We start from the raw sequence: 21103 nt of genomic DNA on the forward strand, positions 1-21103 counted from the left end.
TCATCATCATAATATCCGCTTAAACATACTACATCATACAAACATAATTATACATATTTACATTTAAAATTTAAACACATAACAAATTATAGTCATTACTACTGTAGTTATTATTATTCTTAATTATTATGCGATTTAAAGCTATTCTAAGCACTTGGTGTTTAAATTTTGAAAAAGTGTTTAAAAAGATTGAATAACAAGGTAATATGGCTCCTACATGAAACGTTCTCCAGATTTGAAAAAAAAAAAATATCAATTTGGTTGATATTATTATTTACAAATATATCAATATGTTTAAAATCACACAATTCTCTACTGGTTGTTACAATCCTAGTCAAAAATATTTTTATGTCAACATAAACAGACCATTATTTAATCAAGATGAAAAATTATATAGTACTGTCATGTTCAATGAGAATACAGTAGAAATATTGCTTTGTACTAGTACTGTATACAGTACTGTATACAGTACTGTAGTAATAATTGAGTGTAGGAATGTTTAAGTAACTGTGAAAATGAGAAATTTATGAATGTTATCCGATAATGCTCAGATCACGCAATCATTTGAAAATTTACAAAAATTAATATCAAAACTGGTTTATGTTGATAATGCATTATTATCCTGGGATTGGTAACATCTGCTTTCATGTCTAAAAATGTACTCATAATGTACAACAAAACCAATAATCAACCGTACAATATCTACTCGCAAAAATGTGTATAAAGCACTTAGTGATATTGGTTCAATATGATATAATTGTAGGAAAAAAAATGCCTATCAATGAGCAGTTAAAAAGTGTTCATTACTAATAAAACATAAATATTATTATTATGGCATGTTAGTAATGAGTGCATTAGTGGTTTGCATGCGCTAAGAGAAAAAAAACTACTGACTTTTGGAGTTGTTCATCAATAAAAAGCAAATTATATATTTTTAAATATTTTTAATTTATTAAACCTAAAAGTTATCAATATCAGTATCCAGTATTATTATTAATTATGTCTTCTTATAAAACAAAACTGTAATACCAGTCTGATATTTTCTCCACAAAAAAAATAGTGATAGATATTAAGAAGAAGATAATCTATCCAATCCATAAAACCATTTCCACAAGGCGTCTTTTCAGTTTTCCTAGTAGAGTATAAGAGGACAACCACCAATCATGTACTAAACAGGAAGAAAAATAAGACAAACTCCATAAAGAAGCAAGGATGGATTTATTTTTCCATAGAGAATTACCAGCTTCTTATATCTTAGGACCTCCCAACATCATGTGCTTAAATAGTGGTTGGCACAGTTCATTGAACACTGTCAAGCCTGAGAGGTGGTATTCTACATAGAGATCTCCCTGCTCTCTATGTGGGATAGGACACGCAATAAGACATTTAGATGGGTGGTATTGGTTTGGTTAACAAAGTCCATTGGACAACCAAGTGCAGGGGATAAGTGGTATCCCACATAGAGACGTTACAACTCTCCTGCCTGTACTTTAATGGAATTAGACAGTCAATTGGACACCCAAGTGCCGGGGATGAGTGGTATCCCATCTAGACGTTACAGCTCTCCTGCCGTACTTTAATGGAATTAGCAGAGTCAATTGGACACTCAAGAGCCTACTGTATAGTTACCCCACATAGAGACGCCACTGTACTTTTCAGTGGTATACAGTATATTCGATCAAGATGAGCCTAATATTATGGTATTTTTATGTAGACCTCACAGTTATTACGGTAACAGCGAATAACACTGGTTTCACATTCCAAACTCAAGAATTGGAGTGTCCACCTATCTGATACAGTAACGCACAATTCTCCCTTCTCTACCTTCGTTATTCAAGGTGTTTCATGTCTATAAACAATCGTTTAAAACAAAACACTTCTAAAAAGTAAAAATATGTATTGTTTATCTTCATTTTGGTGTTTACTAATTTTACACATACTGTACAGTGTAATGCAGTCAGTACACTAACTGAACAAAATTTTTAATTTTTCGGGTTTTTCAAGCAGTTTTTTTTCTCTCATCAAGAGAGGCCGAAAATATTTTCCATCAGCACTCGCACACTACGTACACGTATATTTATCATTACAGACTAATTCGACATGAATACGCAAGGAAAATACAGTATGAATACCATAATGTACAGTAATATATAATGATCTTTATGCCTCATTGCACATATGATATAATTACAAGTACTATCCAATGAATATTCAATTTCGGAAATTGACTTTGGTTTAAAGAAAGAGTTAGTACATCATGTTTGATAGTTATAAATTAAATTCATGCTCTAAAAGAAACGTCCATGCAACATTAGAGACACAAGCTAAAAGCTTTCGACTTAAAGTAAATTAGTTTTAATATTATTTTCAAAATTAATGTACAGTCCGCCAAAAAAGTATAAAAGCAGATTTTTATTAAGACTGCATTTGAGTGTTATAACCATGGAAACATCACTCTCTAGTGATGTAATGTCAAGAGTTTTAAGATATACTGTGGACTAAAGTACTCACACACAGGGTGCCATTATTAACATGCACATTAGAAACTTAATTAATCAATTAATTGATCTTACACCTACAGTATCAGTACTATAAATATAATTTGCTGAAGAATAAAGATTCTTCCACTAGTAATTTACACTTCTTTTCTCAGAGTAATTTACTTTCTGTTGATACCAATACTATGGCCTCCCCTATCCCTCACCTCCAGAGTCCTTCACTTTCTGTTGATACAAATACTATGGCCTCCCCCATCCCTCACCTCCAGAGTCATTCACTTTCTGTTTATACCAATACTATGGCCTTCCCCATCCCTCACCTCCAGAGTCCTTCACTTTCTGTTGATACCAATACTATGGCCTCCCCTATCCCTCACCTCCAGAGTCCTTCACTTTTTGTTGATACCAATACTATGGCCTCCCCCATTTCTCACCTCCAGAGTCCTTCACTTCCTGTTGATACCAATACATTACTATGGCCTCCCCCATCCCTCATCTGCAGAGTCCTTCACTTTCTGTTGATACCAATACTATGGCCTCCCCCATCCCTCATCTCCAGAGTCCTTCACTTTCTGTTGATACCCATACTATGGCCTCCCCCATCCCTCATCTCCAGAGTCCTTCACTTTCTGTTGATACCGATACTATGGCCTCCCCCATCCCTCATCTCCAGAGTCCTTCACTTTCTGTTGATACCGATACTATGGCCTCCCCCATCCCTCATCTCCAGAGTCCTTCACTTTCTGTTGATACCAATACTATGGCCTCCCCCATCCCTCATCTCCAGAGTCCTTCACTTTCTGTTGATACCAATACTATGGCCTCCCCCATCTCCAGAGTCCTTCACTTTCTGTTGATACCAATACTATGGCCTTCCCCATCCCTCACCTCCAGAGTTCTTCACTTTTTGTTGATACCAATACTATGGCCTCCCTCATTTCTCACCTCCAGAGTCCTTCACTTCCTGTTGATACCAATACTATGGCCTCCCCCATCCCTCATCTGCAGAGTTGTTCACGTTCTGTTGATACCCATACTATGGCCTCCCCCATCCCTCACCTCCAGAGTCCTTCACTTTCTGTTGATACCAATACTATGGCCTCCCCTATCCCTCACCTCCAGAGTCATTCACTTTCTGTTGATACCAATACTATGGCCTCCCCCATCCCTCACCTCCAGAGTCATTCACTTTCTGTTGATACCAATACTATGGCCTTCCCCATCCCTCACCTCCAGAGTCCTTCACTTTCTGTTGATACCGATACTATGGCCTCCCCCATCCCTCACCTCCAGAGTCCTTCACTTTCTGTTGATACCAATACTATGGCCTCCCCTATCCCTCACCTCCAGAGTCCTTCACTTTCTGTTGATACCAATACTATTACTATGGCCTCCCCCATTTCTCACCTCCAGAGTCCTTCACTTTCTGTTGATACCAATACTATAGCCTCCCCCATCCCTCACCTCCAGAGTCCTTCACTTTCTGTTGATACCCATACTATGGCCTTCCCCATCCCTCACCTCCAGAGTCCTTCACTTTCTGTTGATACCAATACTATGGCCTCCCCTATCCCTCACCTCCAGAGTCCTTCACTTTCTGTTGATACCAATACTATTACTATGGCCTCCCCCATTTCTCACCTCCAGAGTCCTTCACTTTCTGTTGATACCAATACTATAGCCTCCCCCATCCCTCACCTCCAGAGTCCTTCACTTTCTGTTGATACCCATACTATGGCCTCCCCCATCCCTCACCTCCAGAGTCCTTCACTTTCTGTTGATACCAATACTATGGCCTCCTCCATCCCTCATCTTTAGAGTCCTCCACTTTCTGTTGATACCAATACTATGGCCTCCCCTATCCCTCACCTCCTTCTCTTTTTGAAAGCTAATACCCCTTTCACACCAAAACTCCGGAGTGTCTCCGGAGACACCCCGGGGTTTATGACCATTCGAAACGTCGAGAAACTCCGGAGATACCCCTTTCACACCAACCTAGCAACACCTGGGTTTATAAAATAAAATTGTAAATGTCGCCCTCTATTTTGTTTGTTTACATAACGACGATCATTAGAATAATTTTAATTAACAATATTTTTAATTTAATAATTACTTTCAAAAGTCTCAGAAGTAATATAATGTTTTATTGATACTACTAATTATTTTTTAAACCCGCTATATATTTTGTACAAATATTTAAAGTATTTTGAAATAAAACTAAAGCAATGAGTGATCGTGTGAGGATGACCTTTTGACCCGAAACACTCCGGAGTTTGATGTTGGTACCTTTCACACCAAAACACCGGGGTGTCTCCGCAGTTCGCTCTCCGGAGAATGTTCAGCTGTTCAACCCCGCAGTTTTAAACTCCGGAGTTGCTTGATTTTACCTTTCACACCAAACAGCGGGACGTCAACTCCGGGGTGTCTCCGGAGTGTCTCCGGAGTTTTGCTTTTGGTGTGAAAGGGGTATTAGATAATAAACCACTATTTGACTCATTAAATGTTGTTAGCGCTCAGCATTTACAAAGTCCAGGATCTACAGTACCACTAAAAGATTTATACATATACTGTACATCTTGTTTTTAATGATCACCGGTTTGTTTGAAATCAGATTTAAATATTTGATAATTATATAATTTAGAGAACATATTATTATTATTCATGACAGCAGAAGATGTTTACAACAATGAGCACAACTTACCATTTATATACATGTACCTCCATTCTACAGTCTCAATTGGTTTTGTTGTTGTTATTATTTTAGTATTCTAGGTATGCAATAAATACAAAACATTGCACATTTTGCAAAATTTGTCCTAAACCCGCCGTCCTATTAAAATGTTTGCTTCTTTGGTAATTATGTTATAAATAAATAACATTGATTTTGTTATAAAAAAAATTAGTCTGTCACTGACAAACACTTTTGTAGAAGTAAAAGCAGGGAGATGTTTAAACATTTACAGTATTTCTATTTTATATTTCCCTGGTAAAAGTGGGAAAACAACAATACAACTTTGGTTGATTTTTTTTGTGAGGTGTGTACTAAATTTAGGACAATTGTTAAACTTGTCTAAATTGATAGAACAGGCAATAACTGTTTACACTGATTTTGTCATGTATTATTATACTATAGTAATGCGTACTCTATAGAGCACTTAGTCCTTAACTGACACACACAGTCTTCTTTATCCTATTGTTATAGAATTATCTTTATTATCTACAAAAAAACTATTCTTTGTAGAGTAGCATATTAAAGGAAATGTCAAAAATGTCTAAAAATATTTTATAGGTCTCCACTTTAAGTTAAAGACCCATTCCCTACAATTTGTGACGTTTTGTAAAAATAATGCATATTACTTTAAAAACATTATAAACTTAAATGTTTGTTTTATGGAAATTATGATAAAAAGAGAGTTTAACAATGCACTACCTATGTAGCTTGCGGCGAATGTCCTCTTGTGGACAGTCTTTAGTCATACATGTAGTCATACATGTAGTCTAGCTAGACTTTTTGTAGGCCTAGCTGGTAAACATTGGTAACGTACGAACATTGTACGCTAGTAGAATCGACTTATTTTGCACATTTTTAACCGTTTAGAGACGAAAAAAGTTAACTCAATAGAACCAATAGTAGTATTTATTTTTACATTAAATGTAGTTTGTGACCTTAAATTTGATCTAAAAAACATCGGGAATGGGACTTTAAGTATTGGTTGTAATTCTACTTTTATTTTATGTTAAATTTACTTGCTGACCGTTTTTTTTATTAAAGTTTCATTTATTTTTTAATTTTAGTTAAATAATGTAATTTATTTTAGTAATAATGTATTAAATGCTAGAACGTACCGTTTTATAAACATGTGCCGCTGATCCAAAAAAGCGTTGTTCAAATAAAGTTTGAGTTTAGGGAATGGATCTATTGGAATTTGAAACTATTACAATTTACTGTACTGTAAAAAAATGCGAAAATCAATCCTAGTCCAACAGACCATGCCATTATCAAAGAGAAAATAAATTATCAAAAATACATTATTAACATACTGTGTCATTTGCAATACTATAAAACCTGGCCATTATCTATTGTGTGATGGAAATATAATTTTGTAAAAGGCTAAATCTGTCCCTGAAGTGTTCAAAGCTGCTTTTATAGTTTATTGTCGTATGTTATGATGAGTGGAGACCATGTTGTTTTGATGCATACTGAATGTAACAATAATAGTGAATCTAATAATAGTTATTATTCTACTGGTCCATGGACTTTATGATGAATTTGTGGGATTCAGAATAATTAACCAACCCCCTCAAAACATTGTACAGCTTCACAGTGTCTGTCAAGCTATTATAATAATATTATTATCATGAAGGATATACAGTAATTGTGCTGGACAGTGGTATGCTTTAATGCTTTCTCCTAATTTCAACATACAGTAGCACTCATCTAAGAAACTCTGGATATCTGAAAATAATGTTTTCGTACACAAACCCAACGTCTTGAAAACTGTGCAAAGCGTGTAAATACTTTATTTGTCACTCTCGTAACGTAACATATTTCAATAAATGTACAAATATACACTTCAAATGAGACAAAAAAGACCAAAATAAATCAGCTTTCGCTACTCGAGTTTTGGCCTTTCTACGAGAGTACAAATGGGTGGTATTTGTAATATCTGTGATATGACAGTGACTCCATAACTGTTGACACAACACCAGTGTTTTTTTTTTATGGTGTGCGTTCTCCAGTTTTGCTAGGCGATGTCAAAGGGGTATACACCTGTAGTCCAACAGCATGACTATGAATACTGAAATGCCCAAACTGCATGTATCATTATTCCAGTAAAAATTGTGCGTTCCAAGCATTTAATAGTCCATTGATAATGATAAAGCATAGGTTTCGGCAAGGAATTAACTCTACTATTATTATTAGTAGTAATTGATATAGATTTTACATTGCAATCGCCAATTTTCAAGATGAGATTAGATCAGCCTTCTACACAAGACATTATCATCTAATCAGTATTATAATAACTCCCTTTTTCAAATTACCAGAGTGCAATAATTACTTCAATTCAGTTAATGATACTGAATAATTAATGCACAAAATCTACTGTATCTCATTTTAAGCCCCTTCTTGCAGGGAATATTACCATTACCATGCATGTTTCTGTCCTAAATGCAGACATGTCTGTATAAATAAGTCTGACCTGCTCAAGCCCTATTCATTACTAGGAATATTCCAAGGATAGGAGAAATGAAAGCCATGCATCCCCTGCCTCTTGTCTTGTTCTTGGACTATACCTTTTGTGGAGAAGGCTGTTTTTTGTTTTTTTTAATTTTAAAGTACTTTTAGAGTTATAATCTCGCTCTTCGAGGAGAAGGGGCTATTGTCGGTTTATTCAAGCTACAGTACTGTACTGTAGTCACAAAATAGACTTGGCTATTTAAGTGCTGGATACAGTATCCATTGTGCAATGCCTGCAGGATACATATTATGTGTATTGCATACAATAAATGGAAATTCAAGTGATTAATTTAAAAATTAAAAAATCACTAAAATTTATTATAAGATATAACATAAGACACAATTTGCTATTGCAAAAATGATCACATACAGTAAAGGAATACCTGTACTAATATTAGAGTGGGCGCATCCAGGGAACAAAAAAAGGTCAAAGGTAAAAAAGGCCAAAACAATTGCACAGACACACAGTACTGTACAATTAGTAGACATCAAATACCCAGAAAAGAACTGACCCACCTTGATAGTATGATTTTAATTTGGGTATATTAGCAAAATAAGCATCTGTAATAAATAGAAATATAAATTTCAATTCAATTCAATTCAAGTACTTACTTCATATGCATTTGCAATGTTGACAGTCTCTCCAGTTTTCGCTACATATCCCACGATTCCTTTACCCCATGCTACCTTCACTATTTCTTTGCCAACAGATTCCTCGACTGTAGAATCAATCGTTACGTCAAAGAGCTTACTCACAAGAAGGCAATTCTCCGTTCCCTTCCCTTGAACCAGGAAAAGTGAGCCACGATCCGCACGGGTCAAAATCAACACGTTTTGCAAGATTTTATGACAGAGGCTATTCTGGTCGAGATCATTCGCAATATCCTTCACAAGCTCCATAAGAATTCGCCGGTCTTCAAGTTGTTTGAGTTCATTGATGGAGTTCCTTGATCGTACAGGAGGTGACAATTTTCCCTGGTGTGTCACTGATGGTCCGAGAAAGCTTGGAGAGCCGTCAACCGTTTGAACCATACGACCAAGAGACCCACCAGCTTCACGAAGCTCAAAATCTGATGCAGACACCTTTCTAACAGGCGTATTGCTTCCAGATGAACTGTTTGGCGAGTGGTTTACATCACCTGCCGCTGGTTTTACGCCTTGAGAGACCGCTGTAGCAATGTACCAACCGTCAATCATGCTTCGCGTTGCTTTACGTGCAAAATAGTCGTGCGTAAACTCAGGATGTTGGTCAAGCCAGATTTCTATCTCCTCGAAACTTGTTTGTGGCGCGTCGGCTGTTTTGGATTGGGATGCCATCGATTGGCTGCTGGTATCTGATGCGGCCATTTTGGGCCTCTTCTCTGTCTGATAGTGACAAGTTCCCTCTACCACCATCAACAACTGGATGTGGGCCAATAAGCTCCAAATGTCACTCCAAAAAGGATGTTTGCAGTCAGCTCTTCAGTAGCCAATCATGGACCATGAAATATCCAAAATATTCTATAAGAAAAAAGAGGATGCTACCCCATTAGTTCACATCTTTTAGAACAGAGCATTTAATTATTAGTAAATGCTTTAACAGAAAATATATTAATATAATTTAATTCAGCATTTACTTTACAGTGTAAAAGTGCTTATATTAACAAAACGCAAGTACAGCCATAGAGATATTGTAATATCTCTATAGGCCTAGTCTATGGTACAGCATTAGCGACTTTATGCGCTATGCGGCTATGTGCACATCAAGTAAAAAGATTAGCACAAGCCATGTGGCGCGTCATAAAAACGAAGCATTGAGACGCGATTTTATTTGCCGGGGGGAGCCGAACAGGTATGGATCATAAATGCACCTAGGCCTAACTAGAATTACTGACGCAGAAGTGGTAAATAATAGGCTCAGGCATATACCGGATTCACCTACACATAGAGGTCACGTTTAGGCCTTCACGTAGAAATATAATTTATGTTGTAGGTGGCCTGTACTCGACCGCACGGCGTATTGTACTGTTGATTTCTATAGTGCAGAGTTAGAGTAGCCTAGCTAGGCAAGATAAGATGACCACAACAACCGACCTGTAAATAGGTTCATCATTTCAACGATCTTTAATTACGTAATAATTGAGGGAAAACAACCTACCATCACAGTTATTATTGATTTACACGTAATGGCTATTTCACCAGCTACATATCCAATCTGGAATGTGTACACCTTTGTTGTTGTACGTACACACACAGCAGAGCATCGGCAATCTTCTATCTCTTTCCTCTCTCAATGTGCGAGGAGATGCGGCTCGATCAACTTGCAAAATGTAAACATTCCGACAGTGTAAAAAATCAGGTGTGCTAATATAGAGGGCGCAATACAACATTTTGCTTTGGTCAAAATTTAAAAATTCAAAAATTATCGAAAAAAAAATGTTTTTAAATAATCCTGAACAAACTTGTAGGCATAAGTAATTGTGATTGTAACTTTTTGACTATTATTCGTGACCAATGCTATGTCATACTCTGTATTTATGCAAATTATTACAATAAGAAATTAGTTATGCATCTAGGCCTACATTATTAATTTAATATGTATATCGAAAACAAATTATCTAAAACCAATTCAAGTGGTCCAAGATACGATATCAGTACGGTACTAGGTTTATATTCGCTATACCTGGATATCTAAAACAGAAATATATTTGTTCAATATTAGTGTAAGGACTTCCGACACTTAGGGAAGAACAACTTGATTCAAAATAGGCCTACTATTGGTTCAACTGGGAATCTCCTATTGCAACTAAAAAATGACAATGGCTTATTCAATAATCCGAAGTCAAGCATTGCATATAATTGTTCTTGCAGTGCACGAATGCACATATTGTTCTGAATATCTGATGTATAAACTAATTTATTCTGTACTCTATTCCCCTGTTGTATGATATTACACCAACATAACCCAATGGCATAAAGACCGAGATTTCTAGTGTCCTGTATATTTGATAACAAGATTCACTGTAGGCCGGTTGTAAAACCAGGTAGGCAGAAATGATTATTGTTAATGTATCGGTTAATAACTCATTTTGGCTCTGACAAACAGCAAGTAGGCCTATTCCCAATTTGAAAGTAGCCTAAATACGTCATGGATTAATGAATGTATTAATCCATGGCTTATATAGTGGCGTCGTGGGCCTACCATGTAACAACTCTCTCTCTAATAGTAGGCCTAACCCATCCTAAAACACACAGATAGCCCATGGAGGTAAACCTCCATGGATAGCCTAATAGTGACCCTGGATTACTAGTCCAGTCCCTAAGGGGAGAAAAAGGGGTGGGATGTTACCAGACTGGATACAAATTTTTCAGTATAGCAGTTTGGTAGAGTATAGTGTGGAGATGCCAAAACAAAGTTACTGGAAATCTGATTTGACCTCTGTAACCTCTGACCTCAATTTTTATATTTTTCTATTATATAACTAAAAATCGCCATATCTTGACAACGCAGGGACATTTTACATTAATTTTTTTTTCAAAATGCTTGGAAGATATATATTTATATTCGCTATAATGAAACTAATTGTACAAAAATGGCCGCAAAGGCTTTATTTTTCAGTTTGACCTTTGACCTTGATTGCCTAATATCTCAATAACACGCAATCTCAGAGATTTGAAAATGGGCTCAAAATGTTAAGAAAATAAATCTAATATTTAGTCTAATAGAAACTTTTTTCAAAAAATTACCATAAATTAAGCTTTTTTGACCCTTGACCTCTAATGTTTGAATATGTCAATATCTCGGTAACTATTTGTCCTAAAAAGTTCAGTTTGGTGTCAAATTGTTTAGAATATACACATTTATATTTGCTCTAACAAAATATTTTGTCAGAATTCAATTAGAAATGTCATTTTGAGCTATGACCCATCGTTTTGCATATATTTAGCAATTAATAATCTATAAAAAGAGATCGAGAGAGGGGAGGGGGTTGGGGTGGATGGAGAGACACATATTTTTGTTACATGTTACACAAATGTTAAACTCTGTCTACACTATAACATTTTTATGCGACAAAAAAATGTGATGTGCCCATATATGGACACGATGAATGACATATCACTACCATATTTGGGCACATCACACCTTTTTTGTTAAACTAGTTTATAGTGTAGACAAACATGTAAAAAATATGTGTCTCTCCATCACCCCAACCACCTCCCCCTCTCTCGCTTTTCCAATGCTACTGCATGCATCTATACACATCAAAATGACCGGAATTGTACTGGAAAGTTTTTAGCTACATTTGAAAATAAGTCCCAGAGGATGGGTGTATTGTAATGTTATCAGAATTATGGCAATTGTTTGTAATGGGAAAGTTTTAAAACTACATTTGAAATATTTGCTAATAATATCACATGCTATTAAATATATACTTATTTTCCCCCTGACAAAAGTAATGTTGACAAATATTTTTGTTGAATATGCAATTTTAATGTCACACATAATAGTTTCACCAAAAATTGGATTGAAAAAAAATGATATAGTGCATACCCAAAAAAACTGTAATTCAAAGCAAAAAATAGGCTGGAAGTCTTTGTGATTTTGGTTAAATTAACTGTTTATTTTGTCTTTAAAGTGATATTTACTCTATTTTTTAGATTAGCTCTTTGATTAAACACCTCTTCCAATGCAGTGAAGATCTTAAGTGTCGCCTTGTCTTACTAATCTTCCTTAACTTCTCTTTGAACGATCGTAATCAATATTTGTTGAGGTATAATATTTCCCTCTAATATGGTAATGCCTGTTTTATTGAGTCAAATGCTTTCTGATAATCTCTAAATCAAAGATTTGGTGATATTAATTTCCTTTTTATTTTAGTTGATTGACAAACTGTATAAGATGGTCCTACTGTATAAAGCCTTATATATTGGTTTATTTACTTCTAGTCGGTCTCTGATTTTGTTTTTTGATTACTTTTGTAAATTAATGTTCGTTTGGTCGGTAATGGTTGATGTCAGTTTTGTCAGGATTAAAGTTAAATTATCATTGCTTCTCTTAATTTCTTCTGGTTTCAAAGATTTTGTTAGTGTTATGAGCTGGATGTGTTATTGCCTCATCAAGCCAAGATGGTAATTTTGACTGCTCACTGGTTTGTTTTCCTTTTATATTCCACTACAGTATGTTCTTGAAAAGAAATCAACTTTGTAATTAATTTGTCTTTGATCCTTTTCAGATTTCTAATATTTTAAACATATGTTTTTCTTTTCTTCGCTTTTCCTCACTGTTTCAAATATTTTATTTTTTCAACATACTTCAAGCAATTAATTGATAATTAGGTCATATGTTTTATGAGTATCAAATCACATTGGTTAATTCTTCTTTTCTTTCTTTAAGATCCTGATTTTCTTTTTTTTTTTATTGTTATTTAACTTTTAAGTTTATCTAATTTTTTGTTGATATTAAGTGTTGCTCTTACGGTGTAGGTCTACCATGCGATGGAATTATATATTGAAATTAAATTAAACATTAAGTTTTAAGAAAATTGTAAAAGGCTAAATAGGATATTGAATGTAGTTCTGGTCCATTAAATCTATATTTTAGGTATATTATTATAAGTATGACACACGCACGCTTAACAGTATATCCTGGTCATACCTCAAACTGGCATTTCCAGTAAAAATATGATAACATCTTCTATTAGAGCTAATATAAATGTTTACATTTTGAACATTTTGACACCAAGTTGAACTTTTTATGACATTTGGTTACAGAGATACAGACATATTTAAACATTAAAGGTCAAAGGTCAGTAAATTACATTTCCTGTGGATTTGGAAGAACATGTTTAATTAGAGTATATATAAATATGTATGCTCTTAACAATTTGAAACAAATTTCAAGAAATTTTGACCAGTAGTTATTGAGATATAGTAAGCCGAGGTCAAAGGTCAAAACATTGAGAAATTACATTTCCGGTCGTTTTTTTGAAAAAAGTTCTATTAGAGCGAATATAAATATGTACCCTCTGATCTATTTGACACCAATATCATTTCAATTGTCAAACCCGTTGCGGAGATATGGCTGTTTAAGATAGAAATATAAAAATTAAGGTCAGAGGTCACAGAGGTCAAATCAGATTTCCAGTAACTTTGTTTTGGTATCTCCATATCATGTTCTATCAACATGCCAAAGGGCACACTTTTATCCACTATGGTAACATCATTTCCCCTTAGGGACTGGACTATACTGCTAAAGCTTTACGGTATTGTTGGCTTATTGTTTCTTCTGTCTTTACTATGACCGAGTTGAGAAACTTGTTGTGTATACAGACCAGATAAATATACAATGATTGTTAAGGATTTCCTTTTATGAATCGAAAAAATGTAACTATTGTATATTGTTATATACCCCCAGTACCTTTGTACAGTAGTAATGTATTGTAATATAATGTAAAGTATTGTAAAGCTGACTCAAAGATAGATGCATTCACTTCGACTACTTTTTAACAACTATTTTATTCACAATTCTACTATCTATATGACTCATACAAATTGGTATAGTTACAGGTGGTATTTGTAAACCAACTGATAACATAGGAAGTGTATACTGATAAACAAATGTATCATCTTGCCTACTGGCACCATAGCTAGACATAACATCTCTCCCCTCCTAATTTCACATGTTACATTTAGGGAGTGTAATCAATTAACCAACGTGGTTTATAAACTTCACGTCTAGGTCTATCTTTATCAAATGTATGTACAACAGTATCTTTCTGTTTCTGTGTGGTTAGATCATTTGTTAGGTATTTAGCATTCCAGATCTTTCCATCATCTAGCTCATATGTAGCATTACTAACAATTCTTTTAATTTTTCCTCCAGTATAGAACTTATTACTTGATTTATCAACATGTCTCGGATTCTTAATTCGTACTGAATCTCCCACTTTAAATTGTGGTTTCCTCACATTTTTCTTATCATCGTAATACTTCTTACTTTTACTTTGGAACTTTTTAACTCGTTCCTTTACCTCAGTATGTTTAATTCCATTTTGGTAACCATCTGTAGGTCTTACATTTAGTGTAGTAATTAATTTACGCTTATGTAATAATTCTGCAGGAGATATGCCTGTAACAGCATGAGGTGTAGATCGATAGATCATAAGAAATTCTAACATGGCCTCATTCCAATTCTTATTATTTTCATTGGCCATTTGAATGGTATGTTTAATTGTTCTATTCATTCTTTCAACTAATCCATTACTTTTAGGATAGTACAATGATGTTCTAATGTGTTTAATACCTCTCTCCTTTAAATAATTTTCAAACTCTATGGATACAAATTGTTTCCCATTATCGGATACCAACTCATTTGGTAATCCTTCTCTTGCAAATATCTGATCGAGAAAATTACATACAAATGTAGATGTAATATCATTAGTAAAAGAAACTTGTTCAGTACCCCACACAAACGCATTTTCTTTCCTTAGCAAATACCTTAATGGTTCTGATGTAGTCGCATAATTTGGTACAAATTTTGCATAGTATCCAAACATTCCCAAAGCAGTTCTCAATTCAGAGATGTTGTTTGGAATTTTTGCCTCGATTATGGCTTTTACATGGTCATTATCAGGTTGAAGTCCTGAAGCCGAAATTGTATGACCTAAGTATGAAATTTGTTTCACTCTAAATTTGCATTTATCAAGGTTTAGCGTTAACCCTGCCTTTTGTATTTTACTTAGAACATTTTCCATATTAATAGCATGTTCATGTTCATCTTTACCAAAGACAACAATATCGTCAAGATAGCAACGTACCCCCTTTGCATTCATTAGGATTGAACTCATTGTTTTCTGAAATGCAGATGGTGCGGAAGCAAGACCAAAACATACTCTCTTATAACGGTAAAGGCCTTGATGCGTAATAAAAGCAGTTAAATCCCTACTTTCTTTATGTAATGTCAATTGATGGTACGCAGATCTAAGATCTAACGTAGAAAATACAGTAGCACCATGCAATGAATTGAATAATTCTGAAATATCAGGTAAAGGAAATTGGTCTACTACAAGTTCTTTGTTAACTTCTCTTAAATCTATACAAATACGTACATCACCGGATTTTTTACCTACTACGACAATAGGACTTACCCAAGGACTTGCATTAATTTTCTCTATAATTCCTTGGCTTTCTAACCTATCAAGTTCTTTAGCAACTTTGTCTCTTACCGTAAATGGTAAGCTTCGTAATTTCTGAATTTTCGGTGTACAGTGTTCGCGGACCATAGCTTTATGTACGAAATCCTTCGCGAGCCCCACATTCCCATTGAACAATCTCGGATAGTTCTTTTTCAGTTCTTGCTTGTATTCAGCATCATCAATTGTAGTAGTATCTTTAGCAACTTGGACGTAAGCAATTTGTCCTTTCACAATGTTAATATTTAGGTTGCTAATCAAGTCCATCCCGAGAATAGGCGATCCTTTTTCTACAATGTAAATCTTCGCGTGCACTTTATTCTCTGGCTCACTGGCAAGGGTAACTGGTAAATTCACAAATCCATGCACATGTATCGGTTCCTTGGAGTAGGTCATCAGTTTGATTGACGCCTTTTGTAGAGCTTCGTTGACAAAATATCGATTATAGATTCTTTTGGGTAGAATTGTAACTGGTGAACCAGTATCTATGGTCATGTTCACTTTTGCTGAATGACCTATCAATACGTCAGTGCGTAATTTTCTGTTAACCATCACATTAACAGACATGGTTTCATCAATATTTTCAATTTCAACACTTCTGCAAACACTAGCAAAATGTCCTATCTTACGGCATTTATTGCATTTAGCTTTCTTTGCCTTGCATTTGACATCATTTGCTTTGTGCGATTTCGAACCACAACGAAAACAGTACTCACTGGATTTGTATTTTGCTGGCTGTTGTTTAGGTTTGTAATTACTCTTTCGTATCTGCTCAACAGGTACTGGTAGTTCAGCTTTACCTATTATTTGGCATTCTTTTGCAGCATGTTCGCATTGCCTTGTAATTTCTATGGCAGTATTTAATGTAAGTTCAGGTTCCAGAAGTAATCTTTCGCGAATACGGGAAGAATTAGTTTTCTCAACTAACTGGTCTCTTATCATTTCATCAGCTATTACACCGAAATTACATGAAATTGATAATTGTCGAAGTTCTCTTACGTACTCATCTGATGTTTCATCCTGGAGTTGTCTACGTTGACGAAATTTGTATCTTTCCGCTACAACGTTTAATCTTGGGTTAAAATGTGCCCGCAATTTGGCAACAGTTGCATCATATGAATTAACATCATCATTTGGATCAATTTCTCTTTCTGGTAAAGAGCTGTAAATACGTTGACCCTCAGTACCAAGACAATGTAGTAATAGTGCTTTTCTTCTTTCAGCATTCCATCGGTCACTTCCAGACGCAAGAGTATAATTTGTAAAAAATTCAAACCATTGTTCAAACTTTAACGTTGATTTGCCTGGAGTAGGTAGAAACGGTACTGGTGGTGAAATTCCAGCCATTGTATCACTTAGAATTTAAAATCCGATCCTCGTCGCCAATTTGTTATATACCCCCAGTACCTTTGTACAGTAGTAATGTATTGTAATATAATGTAAAGTATTGTAAAGCTGACTCAAAGATAGATGCATTCACTTCGACTACTTTTTAACAACTATTTTATTCACAATTCTACTATCTATATGACTCATACAAATTGGTATAGTTACAGGTGGTATTTGTAAACCAACTGATAACATAGGAAGTGTATACTGATAAACAAATGTATCATCTTGCCTACTGGCACCATAGCTAGACATAACATATATTTTACCTGGTAAAGGCATCAGCAATATAAAATTATCAGAAGGAAATCGGAAGCTGTTCGGCCCTAAACAATCTCCAGAAAATATGCTATAACGTTTTTTTTTTATATAGGATCAGGAACATGGTGAGAAGATTAACTTTAATTTCAATTGTCACCTTTATTATTACTATGAGTTTGTGGTACTCAGCGCATTCCAGGGCCAGGTGAAATGTTATTCTTATTATTATCATAATCAGATACATTGTCGTCATGATCATTGATGACGTCGCCATTAGCATATATCTCATCACTCAAATTATCATCGCAATCAACATTTGTACAATGTTTCATCATTATTATGATGGAGTTGTATTACTCCGTGATTAGACCTAACTATTATATCATCAAATTCCGCATCTTTCATCAATATCATTATTTTATCTAAGAGTAATTAGGCCTATAATGATATTGATGGGGATGAATACCCTCAACATAGGCGGAATACATATAGAATGTATCTTACATTTTACAATTGAGGCACATGGATGCACCCATCTCGGCTCCCCCACCCATATTTCAAAATTCTTTTTTTTTATTTATTTTTTTTATTAATCCTTATTTAAAGATTTATTATATTGTCCCCCCAAAACATGAAAAATAAAGATTATTAAAATCAGATTTTGAATAGATTATTTTGTAGTTTTAATATACAGTTAATCACTTCCATAGAAAAGAAATCGGAAAAAATTAATGTTTTCAAAATAAAAATGAAAAAATAAATGGTTAGGCCGAAATTTAACCAAAAACTCATTGACTGGCCGCCAATTTGACTATTTTTCGCTTTACATTACAGTTTTTTAAAGAGGGTAACCCTAAACAGCATATGCTGGCAATCAAGGGGCCCTTTCTTTCACACGATGATCTTACTTATTTTTTGCGCACTATATTTTTTAAGAAATAAAGTCGGAGTAAACCACAACGTGTATCATGCAAAACATGGAAAACACAAAAAAGTGAAGGACAGAAAAAAAGAAATGAATCAAAAGATCGATGTAAGTTTTTTTTGTTTAATGTTCAAAGGACAATTTGTTGTTGGATAGGGGTTCTTAATATTATAAGTATGTTATTATAATATTAATATATTCGTTATACAAAATGTATTAATGTATGCCACGTGATGTGAAATCAACCAATCAAATGACAAGGATACACTTTGGTATGTTCCTGAAATATAACATGAACTGAGAAACTATAAGGCTCCTCTTTTTAAAGACGATCGATGTAGGCCTGACTTGACCGAGAACAGGGGGCGGATCCAGATTTGTTAATAAGAGATTTATTCTGGGAGCCTCTCGATGAGCTCCTGGAGATGTAACTCTTAACATAGGATCAAAACTTCAATTTACCTTAGGCCTAACATTATTACGTTATTATTGAACGTTCTGGTTTTTCTTTTATAAGTGCAAGGAATTTTTCAAAAATGGCCAATATCAATTAGGACCTAACCCCGATTCGTTTTTATATAATCCTTTAGAAAGCAAGAAAGAAGCCTAAACATGGCAATCGAAGTAATGGCACTAACGAAAAGAACACTAAGTTATTAGAAAAACTGGAAGAAAACTGCAAGAAATCAATTGGTCACTATGGGTTAGATTCAGTTACTGTGGGAAACCAGGCATACACTGGAAATAAGCTTGTAAAAGGACTAACACTTGTTTACAACGAACAACCAAAATGTATTTTTAACTTGGCGCCGTTTTGCGGGGAAGATTTCTGGAAGTTACTCCTAGCAAGAACACAAGGCTTGAAATACAAAAAGCCAACAATTGGTCGAATCAACAGAGCTTTACATTACATGAAGACGTTGTCACAATCTGATTTTTCCGATCGTCTAAATACTTCGAAGAAGGTTTTACTGATACGAGACCCACTGAAAAGGATGATTGCGGCTTATAGAGATGCATTCGAGGAAAAGGTAGTCAGGGCTGAAATCAAAGACGTTGTTTTGAATATGAATTCATTCTTTAAAAGACAACCAAATTCAACCTCTGACATCACGTTTCCAGAGTTCTTTCGTTACGTAGCCTCATCTCCATCTCATCCGACAGCCAACCGTTTATGGGGACCACTCACGAACCCACTGATGGTGTGCGACATCAAGTGGGATTGTATCTATTCTATTGAAAACCATTATGACGACTTCAAATACATACAGTCTGGGTTAGGTTTTAAAATTCCAAAAGGAGTCCACCTAGCTGAATTTAAGAGTAGCCTCATTATTCCAGATACAGAAATACCAAAATACTATGAGCGTGTTGACAAGAAAGCTTTATCGAAGTTCTATAAACAGTTTAAATTGGATTTTGAAATATTCAATTATAAAATGGCAACAATAAGATCTATGAAGAACAGCTAGCTATTGTTGATATAGAAATAATACATTCGTTTGTTTATCCTTGGAATTATAATTGATAACACTCTTACATGGAAATCGCACACTTCTGCTTTATGTAAAAACTCAACTAACTTCCTTCTCACGCACCTCTAAATTTGTCAACCAGTCGACATGTCTTCTCCTCTATAATGCTATATTTATTTCCCGCTTTGATTACTGCTGCTTAGTCTGGGGTTCTAACTCTAATACTAACCTCTCTTGTAAACTACAAAAAATAAAAAACAGAGCTTTACGCATTATTCTCAAACATAATCCTATGTCACACCTCTCTGATGATCACTTTAGACTAGCCCATACCATTCCTCTTCAGAAAAGACTCCACTACCAACTTGGTTGTCTTACTTTTAAAACCCTAAATCGTCTTGCTCCTCAAGGCTTATGCCATCTCCTCACTAACGCAGATCAATCCTTTATAAAAAGCATCGGTTTAGACAATCGCAACAGAGGGGGTGGGGGGGGGGAGGATGTATTTTAGTCACGATATCAATTAATCAATTTGTTTTTATCGCACGTAGGCAACGTAGACAATTTATTGTTTTCTTGAGTGTATTTAGTTTTTTAATTTTGTTTTAATTATCCATTTTCATACTTTATTATTACATAGGTGTTTACTGTTGGGTATTTGCCAAGTGTTGTAATAAATAATTATGATTAGTGTGATATTGATTTGATTTTAATCTTCCAACTACGTCTCCAACTTCAATCTATTCACCAATATATGTGCTTCTAGTCTCTTTCTACACTCCGTATCTGGTGAAACAAAGAAGAAAAGATAAAAAGAGAGAAAGAAGGGGAGCTTTGATTTAACTTTTTATAGAGTGTATACATATCTGTTTGTTAACTTAACAAAAACACGTAAAATGCAGCAATATAATATTTCAATTCAGTAATCAGCCTAACTGACGTCATTAAGCGTTCAATAGTATACGTCTATTGAATATCGTGTGACCCTCCCACAATCCTTCAAAATCAAAAAGAATTAATCTTTTCATGTTAATATGATAAGAAAGCGCAATAAACGACTAGAATAACTGGATTTGTTTAAATTTCCTGTTATTCCTCGTTAAGTGTTGAGATTTTACTCCAATTAATGATTATGTTAAAGACTT

The 21103-nt window shown here is 34.7% G+C and overlaps 2 protein-coding genes across 3 annotated transcripts in view; one reads left to right on the plus strand and one right to left on the minus strand.

Moving 5' to 3' along the window:
- The window catches only part of LOC140050977 (dual 3',5'-cyclic-AMP and -GMP phosphodiesterase 11-like), an 87973-nt gene extending 77950 nt beyond the window's left edge, over window positions 1-10023 (minus strand). For both annotated transcript variants that reach the window (XM_072096020.1, XM_072096019.1), the window contains exons 1-2: window positions 9875-10023; window positions 8350-9237 (exon numbers count right to left, since the gene is read on the minus strand). In XM_072096020.1, coding sequence (XP_071952121.1) covers window positions 8350-9132 — 783 coding nt within the window. In that variant the 5' untranslated portion in view covers window positions 9133-9237; window positions 9875-10023. The remainder of the gene's footprint in view (window positions 1-8349; window positions 9238-9874) is intronic.
- Window positions 10024-10664: 641 nt separating this feature from the next.
- On the plus strand, window positions 10665-20606 carry LOC140051536 (carbohydrate sulfotransferase 9-like). The gene is made up of 4 exons (XM_072096782.1): window positions 10665-10760; window positions 17671-17763; window positions 18495-18591; window positions 19074-20606. Exons 2-4 carry the CDS (start codon window positions 17681-17683, stop codon window positions 19953-19955), a joined length of 1062 nt encoding a protein of 353 aa, XP_071952883.1. The 5' UTR covers window positions 10665-10760; window positions 17671-17680; the 3' UTR covers window positions 19956-20606.
- Window positions 20607-21103: the final 497 nt, after the last annotated feature.

This window comes from Antedon mediterranea, chromosome 6, assembly GCF_964355755.1.
Source record: "Antedon mediterranea chromosome 6, ecAntMedi1.1, whole genome shotgun sequence".
Lineage (NCBI taxonomy): Eukaryota > Metazoa > Echinodermata > Crinoidea > Comatulida > Antedonidae > Antedon > Antedon mediterranea.

What these genes read in the sequence shown, in the direction of transcription:
- LOC140051536 (XM_072096782.1), top strand. Translation starts at nt 17,681, where the DNA reads ATGGTGAGAAGATTAACTTTAATTTCAATTGTCACCTTTATTATTACT. An exon ending in TCAGCGCATTCCAGGGCCAG is followed by an intron (nt 17,764 to 18,494) that starts GTGAAATGTTAT and finishes ATATTTTTTAAG; the next exon opens with AAATAAAGTCGGAGTAAACC. An exon ending in AAATGAATCAAAAGATCGAT is followed by an intron (nt 18,592 to 19,073) that starts GTAAGTTTTTTT and finishes ATAATCCTTTAG; the next exon opens with AAAGCAAGAAAGAAGCCTAA.